The sequence below is a fragment of the Hippoglossus hippoglossus genome, chromosome 16, assembly GCF_009819705.1.
Source record: "Hippoglossus hippoglossus isolate fHipHip1 chromosome 16, fHipHip1.pri, whole genome shotgun sequence".
NCBI lineage: Eukaryota > Metazoa > Chordata > Actinopteri > Pleuronectiformes > Pleuronectidae > Hippoglossus > Hippoglossus hippoglossus.
Genome location: NC_047166.1, coordinates 17,177,647 through 17,200,221, shown reverse-complemented (window position 1 = coordinate 17,200,221; position 22,575 = coordinate 17,177,647). Strand labels below are relative to the sequence as shown.

General features: G+C 39.4%; 1 protein-coding gene across 4 annotated transcripts in view; it reads left to right on the top strand.

Moving 5' to 3' along the window:
* Window positions 1-294: 294 nt before the first annotated feature.
* dnah5 (dynein, axonemal, heavy chain 5) overlaps window positions 295-22,575 on the top strand; it is an 84,014-nt gene continuing 61,733 nt past the window's right edge. The window contains exons 1-22 of one of the 4 annotated variants that reach the window (XM_034611782.1): window positions 295-426; window positions 8,737-8,871; window positions 9,126-9,210; window positions 9,924-10,093; window positions 12,462-12,680; window positions 13,079-13,216; window positions 14,285-14,461; window positions 14,583-14,696; window positions 14,832-14,939; window positions 15,398-15,520; window positions 15,872-16,087; window positions 16,563-16,589; window positions 17,130-17,237; window positions 17,559-17,644; window positions 18,169-18,376; window positions 18,514-18,627; window positions 19,289-19,495; window positions 19,756-19,836; window positions 20,623-20,713; window positions 21,054-21,199; window positions 21,576-21,753; window positions 22,012-22,254. In XM_034611782.1, coding sequence (XP_034467673.1) covers window positions 337-426; window positions 8,737-8,871; window positions 9,126-9,210; window positions 9,924-10,093; window positions 12,462-12,680; window positions 13,079-13,216; window positions 14,285-14,461; window positions 14,583-14,696; window positions 14,832-14,939; window positions 15,398-15,520; window positions 15,872-16,087; window positions 16,563-16,589; window positions 17,130-17,237; window positions 17,559-17,644; window positions 18,169-18,376; window positions 18,514-18,627; window positions 19,289-19,495; window positions 19,756-19,836; window positions 20,623-20,713; window positions 21,054-21,199; window positions 21,576-21,753; window positions 22,012-22,254 — 3,064 coding nt within the window. In that variant the 5' untranslated portion in view covers window positions 295-336. The remainder of the gene's footprint in view (window positions 427-8,736; window positions 8,872-9,125; window positions 9,211-9,923; window positions 10,094-12,461; window positions 12,681-13,078; window positions 13,217-14,284; window positions 14,462-14,582; window positions 14,697-14,831; window positions 14,940-15,397; window positions 15,521-15,871; window positions 16,088-16,562; window positions 16,590-17,129; window positions 17,238-17,558; window positions 17,645-18,168; window positions 18,377-18,513; window positions 18,628-19,288; window positions 19,496-19,755; window positions 19,837-20,622; window positions 20,714-21,053; window positions 21,200-21,575; window positions 21,754-22,011; window positions 22,255-22,575) is intronic. The other 3 variants (XM_034611783.1, XM_034611785.1, XM_034611784.1) reach the window with 3 other exon arrangements.

The window sequence follows — 22,575 nt, the reverse complement described above, 5'->3', positions numbered from 1 at the left end:
ATGAATCCTCATATTGTCATGTGGTTTTATTACCAGTTAAACTTTCACTTATCCCACTTGAACACAACCAAACCCAGAGTAGAGTGAGTGGCTCCATGTCAGCTGTCCCGTTATGGCCCTTTAGCAAACTGCGCCTCGTTACCTTGGAGACCACTAACAAGTTAGGCTAGCCACTGACAACACGTTATTTGAGGGGGATCAGTACCAGGACCCTCTCACCACTTTAACTAATCCGCAGTTTGAGCGAACAGCGGAGAAAAAACATTTTCTACGCGGGTGACGACGGAAAAATTACAGCCAAGAGTTTTTTTTTTTCAGTGACGGAATGTTGGAGCTATGTCCTTTAGCTCTCGACTCGCTAAAGTCAGCTACAGGATCAGAGCCACCCAGCCTTCTGTCCAGGTGGAGTCACTCAGTGAGATGCAGGTTTGACCAAAATAACCCTCACCTCTAATGATCAGCACCATTATAACTATGATGACCTCATACTTGTTTGAATGTAGTATCGTAAGAGTGTAGTTAGCTGCTGTTTTAGGCCAACAAAAATAAGCCTGTGATCCACTACTTTTCCTTTTTCTTCCTTCTACACACACATGCAGACTATCCCACTTGGCAAAGTTGCTGTGGCCCAGTGCTTTACAGTTTGTTGTATAAAGAATATTATTATAATAATTACTATTATTATTTAAGTCATACATATGTATTATATCCTGCCACTTGTTTGAATGTTGTTTGAATGGAACGACAATGCCCTCTGTTCTTGTCTAGTTCTTGTCGAGTTCTTGTCTGTCTGACTGGGGGGTCAGTGAAAAGTTTCCAGATTCATCCATTAGATTTATGATGTATGGGTTTGTGTTGATGTGGTGAAACTATTTTTGTAAATATTCAATCAAGACATTATTTTTGTGTTGTTCTCCCACATAACCTATTCAAAAATAAGGTGTGTCAAATATTTAATAATGAATAATACTATATTTCCTAAGAGCGTGGGACTGCTAGATTTACATAACTTAAATAGAAGGTGGGCTTTGTTTTAAATAGATCAAGGTGCAATTCAGTATTCTGTCAATCAGTGGAATGAAAGGTTCTTCATATTTAATTTTTTTCAATAAATGAATCAACCTCATATTAATTACCATTGGCATTTATCGGCACAGACTGATGTACTCTAAGTTAGATCATATGAACTGGGAGAGTGAAACCTTACCTCAGAATTCCCTTCACTCTTATATGAAAAATCGAACAAACAGAATTCACACTTCACAACCTCATCACTTTTGATAGCTGCTCTGAGAACCACACAGAATCACTGGCCTATCAGACATATTCAAAAAAAGCTGGAGGCACAACCTGTTGTACTTCTTGGTGGTACTGTATTATCAGCCATAGTCCACTAGATGGCAGTGTGCTCCTATTATACTGACTGTGATGTCAGCTGAAATGATGCTCTGCAAAGACAAACGATTGAACTTTATAATTCTAGTTATTCATATCAGTAAGAGCCTCTTTGTGTGAATAGCAAATTAATTTAGTTTATTTAAAACCAAGAACTCTTTTTTACTTGTAGGTGTCTAATTCACTCACTCGCTTCACAAAGGTCTGGATGCAGTCATTTGGGTCCTGGGGAAGGGTGTAATCTCTCCATGGATTTTGGATTTGGCAATATCTATTTACAGCTCATAATAATTTTGGGATTATTTCTCCATTACAACTCTAGAGTAAATCATGGCTCGAAGATAAAAATTGTACTATATAGCTCACTATGAAATGCATGTCCAATTAGTATGCAAAAACCATCAAAAACTCTGCAGTAGCCAGACACCACAGCAATCTAACTCTGTGGATCTGCTCAGTTGATTGCACACAGTATGTGCACTAATAGAATTTCATTTCTTCAAATTGATTTAGTTGGACTCGTTTTCATGCAATGCTGATCAAAATAAAAGAGAAAATGAACATTGGCAGACAGAAATAAGATATGGTGGTGACTACCTGCTGCATGGAATGGACCCAGATTATCACAGCCAATCCAGCATAGTGTGGATTAATAGACAGATTGAGATGAAGTCAAATTAAATGATTAGAACCAGACAGGCAACAAAATCAATAAACAGAGAGACAGAGTGCAGGTCAAAATACAAAATGCAGACTCCTCAGAGCTGTGCTGGTGTAGTTTGGAAACAGATGTGTTTAAGCGCCTCCATGTCTGTGTCAGTGTGAGCATCCTCGGGGAGAACTGTGGACCTTTCTCTGTCTATGTCTTTCTCTTTTAGATCTCACCAACCCCCTCATTTATAATTTACAGTCACTCTCCTGTTTCATGGCAGCTCGCAACCAGACAGTTGAACATAGAAAATCAGTCATGGGGTGGTGAAAAATTGATGACCGTGCTGCTTTTAAAATGCAAAGCTTCGGAATCATTTCTTCAATATCAAATCATCAGTCAGATCCACGCGGATAGAGAGCTGTGCTTTTCATCTGCTGGATGCAAGCTAATGGAATTTATTATTAATTTGTGGGAGGTCTGTGTTTGTGTGTGTGTGTGTGTGTTCGCTGGGTAAATGATTAGGCTGCAACTAATAATCATTTTCATTACAGTTCAATTATTTCCCTCCGATAATTCATTTACTTTATAAAATGTCAAAAAGAGAGCACATTGTCATATTGCTGGTTTTGTTCAAAACCAAATGGCATTCAACAAATGTTTTGTAATTCAGCGATGATAAAACTAGTTTCATCATCATGTTTGTTTGTTAGCAGGATTATGCAGAAAAACAAATGAACAGATTACCACGAAGCTTGGTGAAATTATATGGTATGGGTCAGAAAAGAACCCAGTATATTATGGCGGAGATCTGGATCAGGAGGCGAATCCAAGTTTATTTCAACTTTCTTTAACGTTGAAAAAATAGGGCGTTTTTGAAAAGTTTTCATTGATTTCTCTGATAATAATTAACGGAGTTTGATGCAAAAAGTATCTGGAATGTTAAGGGGACAGATATTTGTATGTGCAAGTTGATTCAGATCCAAGTTAAAATCTGGATCTAGTTCATTTAAATGTGGTTTCATAAGGGGATTGTTTGGCCTTGGCAGAAGTATGCGCTTCTTGAGTGCCATTCTAGTTGCTGATTAATGAGTGGCTAGCAATCTTTTCACCTCTACTTCCCACAATGCAATCAGGTCAAACACTAAGTCTGTGCAAATGCAACGTATAGTCCTTGACCCATGTCACAATTGCACTTCTAACTGTTTTTGCAACAAGGATCAATCTTACTTAACCTTACTTTCTTGCTTACACTTATTGTTAATATACATTTTTATTATGTTTAACTACAAAGTGATAAACCAGAGAGCCAAACAAACAAGCAGTGCCGTTATGACAGGTTATATTTTACTTATATGTTATGTGAGATGATAATGTCTGTCAATTGTGGGGCATTTTTTCCTGTATTTAGAAAAGACAAAGTGAAGGAGCAGGGACAGAGAAGCAGGACATGGTTTCGGCAGGATGCACTGTAAATATCAATATGGTATATGAGTCACCCCCAGCTTTACATTCTTACTCTTCAGCTGTATTTTAAAGCTGTTGCTACTGTCTCTACATGAGCATTGTGTCAGTCAGTTAGCATACAATGGCAATACATGCTAATGTACAATCAAGGAGGTGTTTACAACGAGAACCCTGTTGTCATTAAAGAGGGTGACGAATGCTTGTTGAGGTTCATTTTCAAATTATTGTGTATATTTCTCAATAAGCTATGTGTGTAAATGTCGCCCACTGAATGTGTTTTAACAAGCTTTCCACCCCCACAGTCGCCCCCATTCTCTTCATCCAATTGTTGTAATAGACTTGTAAGGTGAGAGCAGGACCTTTATTATTACCTTGCAGGTCATCCAACACCACATTATCTAGTCAGCAGCCCCCTTTTAGCTGCAACACGCTCATAATTTCAGAGCAGTTACCTTTGTCACAGGGCAAATAAGAAGGCTGATTGCTCACACACAGGCTGGAGCAGAGCCACTCGTTCTCTGTCTTATTGTCTTTGTGTGGACGCTGTAATTCTCCAATGTCATGCAATGCAAAGCCAATTACGAAGGTGGAATGACTTGAAAAGAAGTGTCAGTGTGCAAGGCCATTGTCGACGATGCTTCCTTTTCAACCAGACTATCTAAACAAGGTAAGGTGACCCACGAGTTCTGGAGTTACACACAGCTTGGCTTGTTAACGCGCTACATGGGCCAAATGTAATTTATCTTTAATGTGTCAGGATTCAGGAAACAGCTGATGTGTTTGTATCTAAGCAGATGGTAGGAGAGCTCAAGAAGGAAAAAGCAGGGAAAAAATCTTTAGAAAAATCTACTTTTTATTTATGTGTGAAAGCCTATTGCACCACAGGTTATGCAGAGCCCACACAAGCAGCAGTAATGACATATTTCATCTGACAACAGATATAGTCATTATCAAAATTAGAGCTGTTTCTGTATTAAGCTGTTGCTGCAGCTCTTTTTACACAACATATAGTTTAATAAGTCACGTTACTGCTGACTTAAATGTATTTATTAAGAAACCTGTTACCATCTAAACAGGATTATTACACAAAAATAAATGAGCAAGTGCATTTAATAATGTAACATTGAGAGGTTCAATCATTTTTCAATCTGCTTTTCTGGCATTATGTCAGACAACACAGAAGGTTTTAACTTTCCGCCTGCAGCTATAGTCCAGATTGAAATTTAAAAATATTGGCCTGTTGCATGATTGTTTTGGCCTTGAGGTTACATAGTTCTTCTGTAACTTGGTTTTGTAGATAAGGTACATGTAAAAGGCGCTATGTGAAATATCCCTGCATTTTTGACTATTATTTGCAAAGTTCCCTCCATAACTATATCAAAATATCTGTATATAAAGATGGATAATAGAAATGAAGCAGAAATATCTTGGGTATGACACATTTGGAGCCAGACTCTGCTTGGTAGCAATCTGGGCATGGAGCAGCTGTATTGAGGTCTCGCTGATGCAGCTGTCAATCTCTCGCTGTTTATAGCATCAAATACCTAATTAAAACCAATCTTACCAAAATAATAATGACAACAGAAAATGGCGAAAAACATTTTGAGATTTGTTTGGCCTGTACTCTGACTTTTTAGTTTAGCCCATGTTCCATCAACTAACATGGAGGAGGTGGGGTTTATGGCGTATACTGCAGCCATCCAACAGGGGGTGATCAAGAGGATTAGGCCTCACTTTTGAGGAGCTGGCATGTTGTCCATCCTTATAAATAGGCCATGGCTTCAACACAGAATCCACCTTTGAACACTTCCTTGCAATAGTTGGTGAAATCAGGATGTTTCGGTCTTGCTTCCTTTTTGTGTTAGTTTGTGGGTGTAGGAGCTGTCAGGCTTCCTCTAATCATCTGTGTCTTAATGTGTTTTTACCTGCGCATTCACAAATATGCACCAGCGCATGATCCACATGTGTTTTTCCATTTGTTTTCGAATAGTCGACCACAGCCCGGCAGTGAAAACTCATACGCTGCTGACAGGAAAGGCCATTAAAGTTAAAACAGGCATAGCCTCAGCTCAGATGGTCACCGCTGACAACTTGATAGGGCTAATCCCTCTAAGGGCGAGAGTATACGGCTCACCTCTGTACATGTAGATGAGAGAGTGATAGCAGGTGACAGAGAAGATATAGAAGGATTCGAGCGAGAGAGGAGTTGAACTGTCATGTCGCAGGTGTTTAGAAAGCAGCTCTGGAGACAAACAGTTTCCAAGGTCATTCAGGTAAGATTAATCCTGCAGCATGGTTGTTGTTGTTGTGTCATATCTCCCATTTCCTGGCGCCGACAGGATCTTTCCTCTACATTAGAGTGATTTGAATTTAAATGGACAAAATTAGCTCCAATACTTTATCCCCAACTACTATTCTGATTTTGACAGCGTGTGTTAGTTCTATTCCCCAGAGGAAGTAAATTAAAATGGACTCATCATGATCTGTTTATCTGATGTTTGACAGGGAACTGGAAACATTCTGAAAATCTTTTTTTTAAATATTATACAAATAACCAGACCATATTTGTGCCAAACGGTCCTGCTTCACATTTGTATTGTCACAGCTGTATTCTCTTTAACTCATCTCGACTTGGCTTATCTCAGGATGGGGCTTTGTTTGCTTTTGAAAGCTATTAATGTTGAAGCTGCTGTTACATGACTCTGTCACTGCTGGCTTTTGTCTGTGTTATTAGAATAACTAAATACGGATGTGTTAGTGTGTGTGTGTTTGTGTGTGTGTGTCATTGTTTAAGCCTGTTATTGTTGGATATGTTCATGTCTTATATTCAGTGGTGACTGAGACTGCTTGTGTGCTGCTCTGCATTGCGTGTGTACTGTTTGTCTCCGGGCTGACGACTGAGTTGGCTGTTCATGCAATTTGGAATAAAGGCAGGGAGAAGGTCTGAAATGGCTGGTCGCCCAGCAACTGTTGGCTTGGTGTCCTTTTTTTTATGGTTGACGTGTGAAGCGAATGTTGCGAGTCTATATAGTGTGTGTGTGCATATCTCCAGAGACAGGTTGGTGTGATTTACTGTCAGAGTTCTGAAGGGTTTATTTAAACGTATTTGAGATATATGGTTGTAATGTTTTGTAATGCAAGATCGGGAGAAATTTCTAGAAATCAGAAAGAAAAAAAAAAAGTAAGCTTTTCACAATTAGAGTCACATACAGTAGGTCATCCAGATGTGAGCTCTTGTTTATCTCTCTTGTGCTCTAACCACAAAAGGTGTCTCTGTTCTCATGTTTGGCTCGCTTAAGAAATGCTTTGAAATGTAGAAGAGCACATGAAAAGTACAGGTCAACATGTTCATGTGTGAAGTGACTGAAACTGTGTGCAGTGAGAACAGGACTTTAATTTTGTTGTGCTTAGAAACTGGCATCTGCTCCCTTGAAACGCGCCTGTTGGTAAATATCATCATGGCAGGTTTCTTTCTGACAGATGAATGTCCTGCTGCATGTGCCTGCTTACGGAGTCGAAACCTACGGCTTGTGAGGTTGTTGTTGTTGAGGCGGTTGTTGCTCCTCCTCACTCTCCCTTCCCTTCACATGACCACCCACCCATCCCCCAGGCTCTAACTAACACGAATCAATACCTTGAGTCTTAACCACCCAAACCTGCACTATATATAGAATTGTGCTTTCTCTCTTTGTCCAAGTCCATGCCTCATGCCTCTTTCCCTTTTGCCTTATTTCCTGTTTTCTTGTCTTCCCTGCACACAGCTACCAATCCTATATGTCTATCCTTATTTCTCCATCCTGTTTGGGATTCAGTCAGTTTCATCATTTGTCCTCAGCCTTCTCTCCCTCTTTTCTCTACATCTGTTTCATGCTGTCATTTCTTTCTTCCTCCACCTCTTCCTCCATTATGCCATGTCTGTCTAATCATCCTTTCTATCTTTTGGATTTATTTTGTCTGCTTTATTTTCCTTTTAGCATTTTTGACATTTTTTTATCTGATCCATCCCACAAAACAAGTCACATCCATTCTCTCCAGTCTGATTCTCAGCACAATCCAGTGTGCTTGGATGTACAGTGAACGTCCGGTGTTGCAAACTTTATTGAGCAGATTCAGCTGACAAGAAAAAGAAGATATTTAAGGATAAAGCCACATAACACTAAGAATCCTTCTTCTATGAAGCCAAACAACATGGATATATCAGTGTCATTATTGAAGTTAAATCCAGCAATTATTCTCTAAACAGTCTGGTATATTAAAGAGCTCGCTCTCAAGTGTCTATTTTCGGCATGGCCAGTCACAAGAGGATGTTTCCTGCTTTGTTGTAGAAGAGAGCCTTTTAAAAAGACGGTTTAACCACAGTGACGTCAATCTAAACAGTATTTCAAACCAGAAAGAAACTGTTCTTGTCATTCCCCTGGTTTGAATCCCAGTCAGAGAAAGAGGGAGGAGAATTCAAATTAAACATGCAGCTGGTACACAGTGAAACGCCAGGTTAATTTATTGGCTGACCTTGTTGATGTGTTACTAACAGAACCTGGCAACCCATTGTTGTTCATTTTACTGTCCCTCCAACCTGGACGCTGGCCAGGGCCTGTTGTAAACCGGCTGTGGTGTTGGTCACCTGTATTTGAGTCACTGCAGAGACATAGAGGCACTTGTGGATGAAACTGAGGATGTACATTTGGAATTCTTGAAGGAATATTGACGTTTTGACGTGGATGTTTTTTGACATTTTGGTGCTGTGCCTGGACAATGTACTGGTGATTTTTCATGATCCTTTTTGTGACATATTCTGTGAGTTGTTCATTGAAAACTGAACATAACTGTGATTCTTCGAATGGACTCTTACTTAAACAATGTCTGAGTACATGACCACAGGAGAGCCTCAAACATCTGTCATTACCAAAAGCCTCATCACAACATACCAAGTATGTGAAATATGGTTTGATGGCTTTTTTTGTTTCTTTTTTCTCTTTGGACTCATGGGAGCGTAATATCACACACACACACACACACACACACACACACACACACACACACACACACACACACACACACACACACACACACACACACACACACACACACACACACACACACACACACACACATAATAACTAAAATATTCAAAAGCGAATAGACACTTGTTATGACACTTGCTTTATTTCGTTAGCATGGACACCTCATCTTCATAATAATTATCACTGTCTGTACATTTTGTTTAGCAAAAGTTGAAGGAGGAGCGTGAAGCTAAGCGTGCCCAGCTGGATGGAAGGCATGACTACATCCTCAGTATTGTGGCTTCATGTCTGGGACTGGAAAAAGCTGATGTGGAAGATTCCATACTGGAGGGGAATCAGGTACATTTTAACCGTTTGAAAATTGCACCAGCCTATAAACTAAGAATATATAGCTTTGGTAGCATTTGAATAACTAATTTAGTAATTTTACAAAATGACTGTGGTTTGAGGGGTTAAGATTTGGACTGAGAGTAATTGTTTTAGTTTGAAGTTCGGTCATGTTTGCACTGAGTGCGAGGTTCTACAATAACTACACAGCATCTCTAAGTTTGGGATGGGGAGTGATCACACTGAGATTTTTCTTTTCATCTCAGATTGAGCGCATGCAGCAATTCTTTGTGGTTGATGGTCTTCCACACCTCATGTTCTACTATCAGGACGCCCCGCCAGTCGAAGCAGGTAATGTGCTTGTATCAAATATCATTGATATGACTAGAATCTATGTGATTGACTGCGACACATAAAGTTCAGTTTCTGTCCTGTATGCATTTACCCTTTATCAGTGATGGCAATCATTCATCATCTTTCGTCATTAAACCAATACCATTTTTGCTTTCAATAATGTTATTGGTTTAATGACAAAAGTCAATAGAGTTCAACAGCGTGGATCCGTAAGTAAAAATAAACTTTCATTTTCTGCTAAGAGATTTTAATGAGCCATAATAACTGTCAAAGTAACGATCTAAGGTAGTTTTACCACAAGCTACTAGATTGTGAAACGATTTTATATGCTCCTGTAGAAGCCACTGGTCTGTATGATATCACCTGCATTTATGCATTCTATACATAGTTCCAACACTCTTAAAATAATTATGTACACAGTTTTGTATCTCTGTATGCCCTTTCCAATTTTTTGCTCTGAATTAAATGTTTTATGGTAACGATTCATTTCGTACCTGGTCGGCTTGGTTCCGGGCTTAAAAACTCTTTTTCTAAGGATTTTCTGAAATGTATAAAATGAATCAGAAATTTACTTCTGGAACCAGAGTCGTTTTAAAAGTGGGCAGTCACTGCATTGTTACAATTTAATTCTAAAGCAATGCCATAGTATTATGTTTACAGTCAAAGTCAAAGGTGGATGTGAAGAAAAACAATTCTCTCTTTTTTTGTAGCAACAGCAGCAGCTCCTGCACCCCCCCAGCTTGTTGCCCAGCAGCCTGGTAGCAGCAAGAAATGTAAAGTGTTTGTGACGGACGGGAGGGATGTGGCGCTGACGGGGTTGTGTGTCTTCTTCACCAGAGACAACACTTCTAAGGCAATCACCTCTGAGAACATATACAGAGTGAGTCACGTTATACTGTTGCATGAAGTCACTCAGTTCTTACAGTACAGGTGAAGGTTGATCAGGGATTTGGAACGGAGCACAACTGTGGAATTATATTACTCATTTCACCATGATTGCACCTTTTTGCATTTTTGTACATGTGGGAATAAGATCATCCATCCATGCATTATCTATACTGCTTATCCTTTGAGGGTCATGGGGGAATGCACCCTGGACAGGTCGCCATTCCATGACAGGGCCAACACACCAAGGCAAACAACCATTCACACTCACATTCACACCTACGGCCAATTTAGAGTCTTGTATATCTTTGGACTGGGGGAAGAAGCTGGAGTGAGACATAACCCACACAGACAGAGTCCCCTCTTTAACTGGAGTCTTATATGTCATCCAAAGGAGCCTTCTGTCATTTGATGACATGAAAGGCTCAACTTCTGTGTCATCAAACGAGGCTCCTTTGATGACATAGAAGATGAGCCTTTCATGTCATCAAATGAACTGGACTCCAAGACCCAACCACAACTCCATGATCATATGGAACACAGTCTAGGTCCTCAGCATCAGATATTACAGACCCAGAAACAAGTCCAAGAATTGCCACCTAATTTTCCTCATCTTGTTCTTCTCGCAGCATCTGTTTAACCATGTCTTCCGTAAGTCTGAAATGATACTGCAATACTAACATTTTGTTGATCTAGCTATGGTTAGCTAACCAGAAAATAAGCTAGCTAGCTAACAGCTAGTTGGTATTGCACATATTTCTCTTTCTCACTAGTAATGGATTATAAAATAAGACTTACACGCATCAGATGTGCAAAAGCAGCCTTGTGAAATGAATGGCAGGTGCTCCGTAGTGAATACATGTATACGGGTCGTTTTTGACCCATGTGTGTAAAAGTGATGTAGAAATACAAAATTTTGGTTTGTTTATAAAGTAAGAAAGGAAAAAGGTAAATAATGATTTGTGGTAATCAAAAACAGGATATTTAATGAATACTTAGAATATTAAAAGATAAAATACATTTATGAAAAAAATATAGCAAAGAAAAAGTCAGTCATGCATGAATTAACACAGGAAGTTAATACGGGTAGTTTTTGACCCATGTTGTGCATTAGAAAGGTAGTGATACAAAAAGGATTTTTATTCAAAAAGTAACAAAGAAAGAATAACAACAAGGATGTGTGATGATCAAAAACAATTTGTTAATTGGGGAATACCTGAAAAACTCAATGATGAAATTATTTCAGTGCAAAGATATAAAAAATAAAAACTGAGCCAGGTCACTTTTGACCCATGTTTTGTATCAAAGGGTTTTAAAAAAAATTAATAAATGTTTATAGAAAACTTGTAGGGTACAAACATTTACACAGATGCTGTATAGTTATGGTATTTGTATATAAAAGAAGGCAAAAATCAATTCTACTTTTTAGTGGTATTTAATGGACTAAATGGAGAAAATAATTTCACCTATTCTCTGAGTGAAAGGAAGACAAACACTAGAATATTTGATTCCTTGTTCTTTGGCAGTGAGATTTCTCTTTGTGCCCATGTGTGTGATAAACTGTGTCGGTAACTAAGACAGGTTCATCTCATTCAGACCTATTGAGACTAAAGGCTGTTTAACATCAACACTCTGATACAAGTGGCAGCTCAGCTAATCACCACTATTGAGAATAGGGCATGTTTGCTCCAGGAGACTCATCGCAGGAGAGGAAAGAGGGGCAACTTTGGTGTGCATGCGTGTGCATGTGCGTGCATGAGCTTGTGCGTGCATGAGTTTGTGTGTGTGTGTGTGTGTGTGTGTGTGTGTGTGTGTGTGTGTGTGTGTGTGTGTGTGTGTGTGTGTGTGTGTGTGTGTGTGTGTGTTTGTGTGTGTGTGTGTGTGTGTGTGAATTATAATAAAAGATGGGGAAGCGATTACACCTTAATTTCAAAAACAGGAGAGAAACTCTAAGCGATAAATTACGTGTGTTCATATGTTAGAACAACATTTCATTTCAAAATGTTACTGCTTGATGACTTAAGCAGGAATGTCTGACGTGGGTTCAACTTCAATAGGATGTTGGCAGAAATATGCACTTTGAATGCCATTCTTGTTAATCCCGAAGATGTTTGCCAATGCCATCTTCTCAGTCCTTTTGAAATACTGAGACAATAGTTATTTGGCCATATTGCCACTTATAATGCTCGTCTGGTATGCAAAGTAATGTCTAAACCATTCTGTCTGGAACCAACTGTTGTGCCAAAATTCATGAAGTTAACTTCAGCTTTTTGGGGACCCTCTTGAGTGTCAATTGTTAGATCCAGTGAAATGTTGCATTGATTTTTGGATGTGTGTGTGTGTGTCCACTCCCCTCTTCCCAGGATATCAATTTCAGTATGTTGGACTCAAAAGAAGGGGGCCCGTTGAAAAGTGTGGAGCAGTTGCTCTCCAACATCATCGTTCCCACCCTGAAGAATATGAGCCATGGCTGGGGGGAACTGGCCAGCACCCAGGGCCAGGGAGTCAAACAGGAGTTCATAGGATCACTGGAAAACTTCGTGTCGGTTTTGGCTGGGGCACAGGAGAGTCTGCAGGAAAAGGTAGGACCCAGACACTGTTCAAGAATGAGTCTGGTCTTTTTTGATTTAACAACTATAAAATACCAAATGAAGAATCACCCTTGACTTAGCAGCAGTACTGAAGGTCATGTAAATCTTTGTGAACTAACCAGTGTATGCTAGTCTATTTTGGCTTATCCTAATAATGGAATATACATTATGATTAGGAATAATATGGAGACAAAAGGGTCAGCTGAACATCTGAACCTTTTTTCATAACAGTAGTTTCATTAAAGCAGTCTTTCAACTCTAAAATAACTTGTGACAGTCTATTCTTTTAAATACCTTTCCCCACAAACCTGTGAGCACAAGCAGGTACTTCCACAAACAACATACATTGCACTGCAGAAAAAATAAACAATGTCATGTCTCGTCTCCAGGTTACCTTGAAAGATTGCGACACCGTTGACCTGCGGGTGCTGAAGACCCCAGCAGACTACCTAGCAGCAGCGAAGAGCACAGAGATCACAGACAAGATAGAGGCCTGCATGACAGTCTGGATCAAACAGATAGAAACGGTGAGACATGTTAGCTCGCTGGTAAGAGGTTCTCCTCAAACCTCAAACAATTACATTTTATCTTCAAACTCATGAACCTTTTTCTAATTTTGAATGTTGTGTGGACTGGAGTAGCCTTTAGCCAGATTTTGAAAGGAAATCTATTATCTGATCCAAATTTTCTTGAAATATCATTTTACTCAAGAGTAACACAGTTATCAAAATATACAAAATGTATTGATTAAATATTTGTTTTTTCAAAGTCAACTGACTCTCTTAAAGGGTGCATACAACATTTTAAGTTGAGAACCTTGCATTCGGTATCCTCTAATTTATACTGATATTTTTAATGGGCCAATATAAAAATTGTTTAAAAAGTCTTCAATTATTTTATGAACTATTGAGATCAAAGAGCTTAAAATCTATAAACCTAACCACATAGCACTTAACTTTTCTATCAAACATACATGGGTCGTACATTGGTGATTAAACATTTCAATGAGGAGAGACCCAATTTCTTATCAACAGAACAAATATAGAAGACTACTTTGTAATAAAAGATAATGGATCGGTGTCTCCCGCGATGCTGAGGCGTGAATTTATTTAAAGAGCTGTTAAATTTAAAAAAAATGACCACGGATGATGACTGAAATAACTCCAGGACCTAAGATGAATGATGATGGATGAATCACTTACACATGAATCAGAGGGAGCTCTCACATACACAAGTCAAAGATGAGGAATCGGGTCATCTATTTGCCTTTTAATTAAGAAAAGTACAGTGAATTTGTATACTACCTAAAATAAGACCAAGGTCTAATCCAGAAGTGACCAGGGCATTTTGCACATTGTATAAAAACCAATATGATGCGCCAGGTGAGGCTTTAAGTGTGTCTTTTCTTTCCTTGAATTTCTTAATTTTGCGGATTTAACTCTGGTAGAAGGGGATTATTAAACAGCCCGGATTTCCAAAAGTGAAATAGCAAGTCCCTTGGGTCAGATGAGTTCCCAGCTCCCAAATCGTTTGTGAAGGAGCTTTTGACCTAAATGTTGTGAAGTCTTCAACTATAAGGTATCTATGCTTGACAGGTTCTGGCTAAGAGTGAGCAGCTGAGAAAGGAGGCTGATGACCTTGGCCCTCGGGCTGAGCTCAACCAATGGAAGAAACGAACGTCCCGCTTCAACTGCCTTGTGGCCCAACTGAAGAGCGCTGACATCAGAGCTGCCAAGGGTGTCCTCCTGATCTCCAAATCCAAGCTTATAGAGGTTTACTGACTATAATTACTACATATGCATACATTTCTTTGTTCTGCTGCTCCATAGGATACGTGGTTCTCACCAAAAATTCCCTCTGTCCATCTATGTTCATTGTTATTGTTCTATCCAGCCATGGCGGGAGTTGGACACCAGAATCACTGATGCAGCCAATGAGGCCAAAGACAATGTGAAATACCTTTACAGCTTGGAGAAGTTTTGTGACCCTCTTTACAACAGTGACCCTGTAAGAAAAATACTTCAATCGTTCTAAAGATAAAGCGTCTGCTGAATTAAAAACAAACCGAAAGAGCTCCATTTTTGAAATGGAGTTGTGCAAGTGCATCACATGTGTAAACTTAAATTTTTGTTTCCCCCCCAGGTATCGATGGTGGTTGCAATCCCAGGTCTGATCAATGCCATCAGGATGCTTCATAGCATTTCTCACTACTACAACACATCAGAGAAGGTTTCCTCACTTTTTGTCAAGGTAGGAGTGGTCACTACTCCACACAATACGACAATGATGAAGAACATTATATTCTAACCGACAATGGGATTCAGCAAATCATTTTCATACCGTACTGGGATTTGGCTTCATTTGAACACTGTGATCTGTAATTTTTTTTATTGATGAATAAATTGAACCATTCAAACGTTAAAGTTTGTCCCCTAAACTCATTGTTACATTAACCCAGAGTGAAAAAAAGAATTTTGCACAAAAGAATTAGTAACATTTCAATTTCTGTTCTGGTGTAAAAATTACTGGGTTGATTTCAATTGAAAAGATGTGGACGGAATAGAAGCATCATAACGTTTCACTGACCGTTTGACAACACAAATCTCCCCTTTGACCTTTTGTATGCTCATGCATGGCCTCAAGTTGTTTGGGTTCAGAAAGAGTTCAAATGCATTTCTTCATTTCATTGTACACATCAACACCTCCAGGTGACAAACCAGATGATCACAGCCTGCAAGGCCTACATTACTAACAACGACTCCGATTCAATATGGGACCAACCTCAGCAAGATGTTGCTGACAAAATCAAAGCTGCCATCTTCCTGAACCAGGTACTGGATAGGATTTATTGATAGATGTCATTTTTATTTACTTAATTATTTACTTCCTTTACATAGTTTTCCATTTTTTTTATCAAATGGGGTTTCTTATATAATGTGTTCATTTTCACATTTGTGTTTGTAACATATTTTGTTTTCTACACGTTACACTTGTTAGAATGAGTTATTATTAGACGTTTTGCTTACTGTCAGACGCATGCAAGTTGTCCCAAAAAAGTTAATAAGGGTACAGTCATAATGTAATAAATGTGAGGATGGGAGATCAACTGACAATTGCTGCCATCCTGATTGATTGGTTGAATGAAAGTGTAACTTTGTTCTGTGACAAACTGCGTCATGCAGGAATACCAGTGGTGGTTCCATAAAACAAAGAAGGAGTTGGAGAAGACTCCCTCGGAGAAACAGTTTGACTTCAGCGAGATGTACATTTTTGGGAAGTTTGACACATTCCAGCGACGACTCAACAAGATCCTGGAAATGTTCGAGACGTTTTCCAACTACTCTTCTCTGCAGGACTCCAAGATCGAAGCACTGGAGACCATGGCCACCAGGTTTGAAGTGGGTACATCGTTTGATCAAGTTGTTGTTCATACATCACTGTTATCCAGCTGAGTTTGTATTTCTCCTGCTTATGATATCAGATTTAGTTTCATTAATTATTTACCTGAATTGCTTGACTACGTGTAATTTATGGACCGATATAGATTACACTTTTATACGCTGAGAAATTCGAAACATCTTTTTTTTTAAATTGCATTGCAGCTCAGGAGACTACCAAAGTGAGTTTGATTTAGTTAAACAAAAGGTTTCAGGTTGTACATCAGCGTGCCCTTCCCAGATTACTGTCTTTTTCCTTGGCTTGTGGTAAACACAATTATGTTTACAAAATCATACTGCGCTGTCTCGGGTTACAGGAAATAACACTTGAATTCATGAATTGCGTCACCTTTTCTAATTGGTGTTCAGATGTTTTCCCCCTTAAGAGTATATTGATGTGAGATATGTGTTTGTTTTTCCCTCCTCGAATGTGCAGACTGCAGAAATGCAGGGGAAATGGGAGGTAACGTCTCAACGTAGTCTACAACTTTTAGCAATGCATGGTCCACTTTCAGAGTTGACTGCATGCAGTGGTAAAATTCTGAGACATGGTGGAATTTTACCATATATATCTCACTTAGTAACATATAATACTAACTGCATGGATCATGACCACAGGAGCAACTTAAACATGTTTTGTTCATATTAGTTGCTCCATTGGTTTGTGTTGTTCCATCGTTTTTCCCAGCAAGCATTCCTTTCATAGCCCAAGTACCTCGACAGAACTACATTAAGGTTTAACATTCTGTTACATTTCCACTATCATTAAAATGCATTAAGCTTGTCCTATTGTAAAACCTTGACTAACCCTTCTGACTGAGATAATAGTTTGTTGTTAACATCAGTGTGATGTCATCCTAAAGCCATTTGCTGAAAAAACTAAAAAAGGATTAAAGATCAAATATAGTGGAATTCCCAAGCTCAGGACTGACTGCAGCAGACATGCATTTGTTGGGCATGCACACATTTGACTGTTTTTATGCTTGTGTTTTTGTTATGATAGGCCATTGTGCACAACATAAAGAAGAAAAATTACAGTTTCCTTGACCAGAGAAGAACTGACTTCGATGTTGACCACCAAGAGTTCTGCAAAAGTACATCTGAGCTCCATGTAAGTACTCTTTGTATTATAAGTGAGTATATTAGAAATATTACAGACAAAACTAATTAGTTTGTTTTGTCTATATTGTACGGTGAGTGGAAATGGATCACACCACATGTTTTATGTTGTCGTGGCAGATTATACATATACTGTTTAACATGGTGTCCACAAAAGTCCATATACCAGTGGGAATCATACAGGTGTACAGTGCTCTGCCATAACAAATCTTACTAAACTTTTGACTCGTCTACACTCAGTGTGCAGCGGACATTTCTAATGCTCTGACTCATCAGTCACTCTCTTGATCTCTTGTTGTTTTTGTGTTTCCAGGATCAGATCACGAGTTTTATGGATCGCACCTTTGAAACAATTCATAACACAGAAAGAGCTATAAATGTGCTGAAGAAATTTGAAAGGTAACCAACTCTTTACACTATTTAGCACCATGTCTGATCCACAGCACAGAAAAGTGCTTATCCTCTGTCGAACCTGCTAATCAGTAACAGACGAGTGCGTTCATTCAGTAACGCAGCCTCTAATTAATCCCCAATCAAATGGCCGACTTTGAAAAGAAAACTAGCAGAACTTCTGGATAACGCTTTCTCGCTGTGGACAATTTGCCTGATTAAATACATCTGTAACTAACAACGATAATGAATTCCATAGGTTTTGCCAGTTCTACTGCCCTGTACTGTGTCAGCAGGCTCATTTACATCTATATGGAATACTGCCAGAGATGATGTCATTAGTTATGCCTGCAGTGAAGAAAGTCATGCCAGAAGTTACTGTAATAGACATTGCCCTAAAAAGACTGTTATCACTGGATTATTATTACAGTTGACTCTATTCCTCCCTAGTTTATTTCATTGTTCCATTACTGGTTGTCCGTTCTTGAATTCTGATGAAATGCAACTATTTCGCATTTTCGAAACAAATACAGACTGGGCATCCCAGCACTTGGCGTCGACGAGAAGTACCTGCACATTCTGCAGAATTTCGGCCATGACATTGAAATGGTCTCCAGTATCTTTGAGCAGCAGAAACTGCACCCCCCCCTTGGCCGGGACTTGCCCCCTGTGGGAGGCAGGATCATGTGGGTGCGGCAGCTCTACGGCAGAATCCAGGGTCCCATGGACATTTTTAAACAGGTGATATTGAATTTCTGCCGCTTTACAACAAGATTTGGTAGGGCCATAGTGTTGTTAATGTTTGTTTACAGTGTCCCTATGAGTGGATTTTTTTTTTTTTCTTTAATGTTAAACAATACCATTGTATTCTTGTGCAGCATCATGCAGTTCTTTACACACCAGAGGCCAAACGGATCATCAAGAACTTTAACAGGGTAGCAAGGGACCTTGTGAGGTTTGAGATTTTCCACCATGATGTTTGGATGCAAGAGGTAAGAGAGAAACCATTGTGTGAACTGGGCAAAGCAAACATGCGTCTGTCTTTCTGTGTGTGGCATATCCTGACAACCATTCATTTTATCGTCTTCACACTGTCCATTGTTAAGGGCATAAGGAAGTGCAGTGTTTAATTTGGTGTGATTTGGACACATGATACAATTAATATTAATAAGCAGAATCAGCATGCGATTGGTGCCATATAGCAGCGGCAGCTAGGATTCATCAACTTAGGTGACATAGTTGAGCGACCAGTGTATTCCTGACAACTGGCACATTTAGGACAATGGCAGCAACTGATTTTCCGGTTTTAGGCTCCGCATACAGATTTCACTGAACTTTGAATAAACAGATGAACAGCTCTTTGTGCAGCAGAGGCTTTATGGGTCTGCAGACTAAGTGCAACAGTTGGTCTTTACTTTGCTGCAGCTCAACTACAGCAGGTCACTTTTACAGTTTCAGAAAAAACTTGCAACCAGCATTACCACAGACTAAGCAAACAGCCCATTACATTCAGGCATGTTCAGAATGGGCGCTGGACAAGTAATAATTATTAATATGACAAAATGACATCGACACACTTCTTGTTTAGATATTTCATCTCTTCTACCTCTTCCTCACGCTCTCCTTCCTCATCTTTCTCACAACCCTCACCAGATGGAGCGCAACTGTGCGGGCCTGCAGGCCTCTCTGCTGGTCAGATCTACAGACACAGGGATGCTGTTCGTCAACTTTGACCCAGAGATTCGGACCCAGATCAGAGAGGCGAACTTCATGACGAGGATGAACCTGGACAGGCCGCCCTTCGCTGCTCTGCTACAGCAGAAGCAGGACACCCTCAAAAAGAACTATGACAAACTACAGGTGGACATAGCACACTGTTAGTCACATGTGCAAATAGACACAATGTAAAGGAGCAACTTGTGCATTTATGTAGAAAAGTATCTTTTGTCATATTTACGTTAGAAATCCACACAATTTAGAAATGACTAAGCGTAGGGAGCAGTAGAGAAGGACATAACTATTGTCAAGAAGGTTTATATTTATATTGTACCATCAGTATTCATCATTCCAACAATGATGTGAGTGAATACACAAACTCTAATAGTGTCTTTCCCCTGCAGTTAATGTTGACTGAGAACACCAGAGTGCGGGCTAAGATCCACAGTGCTTTTGAACAGCTGGCCATTCCACATGTAGCTAAGGTAAGGAGCGGTTATGGTATAATTCCTGACTATTTTGAATTAAAGCTAATATCCTGCAAGTTACCTAATATTTAGTTTTTCGGATACTGATATTGATAATTGTATGATTAATGTCATAAAACATCAACGGTTCACTGTACATAATTTAAGTTGTAATTTCTAAATTTCATTTTAACTTCACAGTACATTGTTTCATTTGTATAATCTGCTCTTAATTAATACATTTATTTGAATATGGAACATTAATTGTCCCATATATAATTAGATATATGATTTATAGATATATAGAGATGTAATGGTGGACTTAAATACTATAACAAAAAATAGACAAAACACAAGAACATTTAGAACACAGCTGTGATTTTTTTTCAACTGTTAGCATTTTAATGTTTTTCAGCATTTTCTCAGAGAATCAAGAGAGGATCTTGATGAAATTTAAGTTATTTATGAACTAAATATTGTTTTAGACGATATTTGTATTTGTATATTTAAAGAAAAAGTAAAAGAATGGCTGGTTCCACCCCCGAGATCCAGATCCACACCACAAACAATACTACATGCTAGTTTCGTGGAAATATGTTTAGTTGTTTTTGTGTAATCTTCTTTACAAACAAACAAACAAAGGAACAATTAAACGGACGGTAGTGAATACATTCGCTGTGATGCTTGCTTTGGTTCTGCTAATGGATGTCCCTTTTTGTCCAACATTATTATGTGACATACAAATCTATGACAAAATGAGACTGACTGTCCAAAGAGCATCACTGTACATCTTTGACCTTTTAGGTGGATGAGGCTATACAACCAGGACTGACCTCCCTCAGCTGGAGATCTCTGAACATAGACAAGTACCTCAGCCGCATCGACAAGACTTTGGGTAAGACAAAAAAATGCAGAGATCACATTGTGCCACATGATAACGAATGAGACATCCTGCCACTGCAAGCATATTATTACATTTACAGTAATGTCTTCATCATGTACCTGCTGTTTTCGTGTTTTCACAAGTAGCTCTCCCACATACATCCTGCCCCTCTCTACACTCCACACTTTTTGATGCTGATCTCTCTCTATCCGAATTTCTCCCTTTGCAAATTTGCTCCCTCTTCCACCTCCCTCTCCTTCCCACCCTCCAGTGTTTGCCATCTGTAGTCAGACCCTACACTTCTGTCTCCCACCATGTCCCTATCTTATTCTTGTTTTCCCTGTGTCCCTAGTCGACCTGGAGCTGTTAATGGACAGGGTGAACGACCTGGTGGAGTTTAGGATAGATGCAGTGCTGCACGAGATGAGTAGCTCCACGCTGTGTGAGCTGCCAGAAAAGGAACCATTCACCTGTGAGGAGTTTGTGCAGACCACCAGGGTAAATAAATAAATACTTTTTCGGAATTACATATCGACTTATGAGAATCCCCACCACCATGCCATGGGATATCCACTACTGTGTAGACATCACTGACACTAATTGAACATGACACAATTTGATTTTTTTTGCCCAGTTTACTTGAGCATAGGTCTATTTTTAGACTTGAATTAAAGTTAACTCAAGAGAAATTATAAGATTTCGTATTTTCTCCCCACCTTTCTTGAAATGAATTCAGTTTGTTTTGTCTTGAAAAAAAATACTTTTATTGCTGTTGAGTTCGCCCTGGACAAACCCTCCAGCTAATGCTATGCTGCAGTGCACTGGCCTTACATGGGATATTTAATGTATATGTCTTATGTGCATATGTGTGCAGGACCTCTGCATAAGACAAGCCCACAGTCTCAACACTAAGAGCTCAATGGTGGAGGAGGCTACTAATGAACTGATCAACATGCTGATGGAGTTCGACCACAATCAGAGTGGGATGGTGGAAAAAGTTGAGGAGGAGAGCAGCACCGAGGGCAAGTCCGTGGAGAACATGGACAGTGAAGGTATTCTAACATCCTTTTGAGATCCAGCGTCCTTTTGAGATCAGACAGAATAGTATATGATGCAATGGAACACATGAGAGAGAAAATGAGAAGGTTAATGTCAAACAGCATGTCACTACAGACGCATTGGATGAAATAGAAAAGTCATAACTAGTAGGCTTTTGGTTACTTCACATTTGAAAAGCCTCATTAGTCAAGGAGATCTTTAATCCAATGCATTCATGTTCAACTTGAAATGTGTCACCTCCTTCATCCTAGGTGACGATGAGGGCCAGCTCTTCTCTCGAAGCACTTCACTCCCTCCTGCCAGCACTACACCCTCCTCTCCTTTGGTGAGGAAGAAGAAGAAGAGGGACCTGATGGAAGTGATGGAGGAAGAAGCCCAGGAGCTCCTCACCCACTTCAACCACCTCAACATGGATGCCTTGCTTAGACTGACACGTCACACCCTGGAGGTGCTACGCAAGCACGTCCAATGCTCCTCACACCAGCATTTCAACGGTGGGTCAGCACTTTGCCTAAACAGTAAACTTAAGAAAAATACTGCTAAGATTGATTTGAATTTAATCATAACCCTGGACTTGGGCTGTAAACTTGCTTTGGAAAGACACAAAAGTAGCAGATAATAAATAATCTTGAATGGATGGCCAGCAGCATCATCTCTGCACCAACACCACCACCGTGTATTTCTAACTCTAAAGATGGCTGTGACCACTTACTTCGTAAAAAACCTTGTAAATTCTAATTACTGTGGTTGATATTAGCCTTTTTATGTCTGCTTAGCTAAAATGTCCATCTTTGAATCAAATGATATTGTATCAG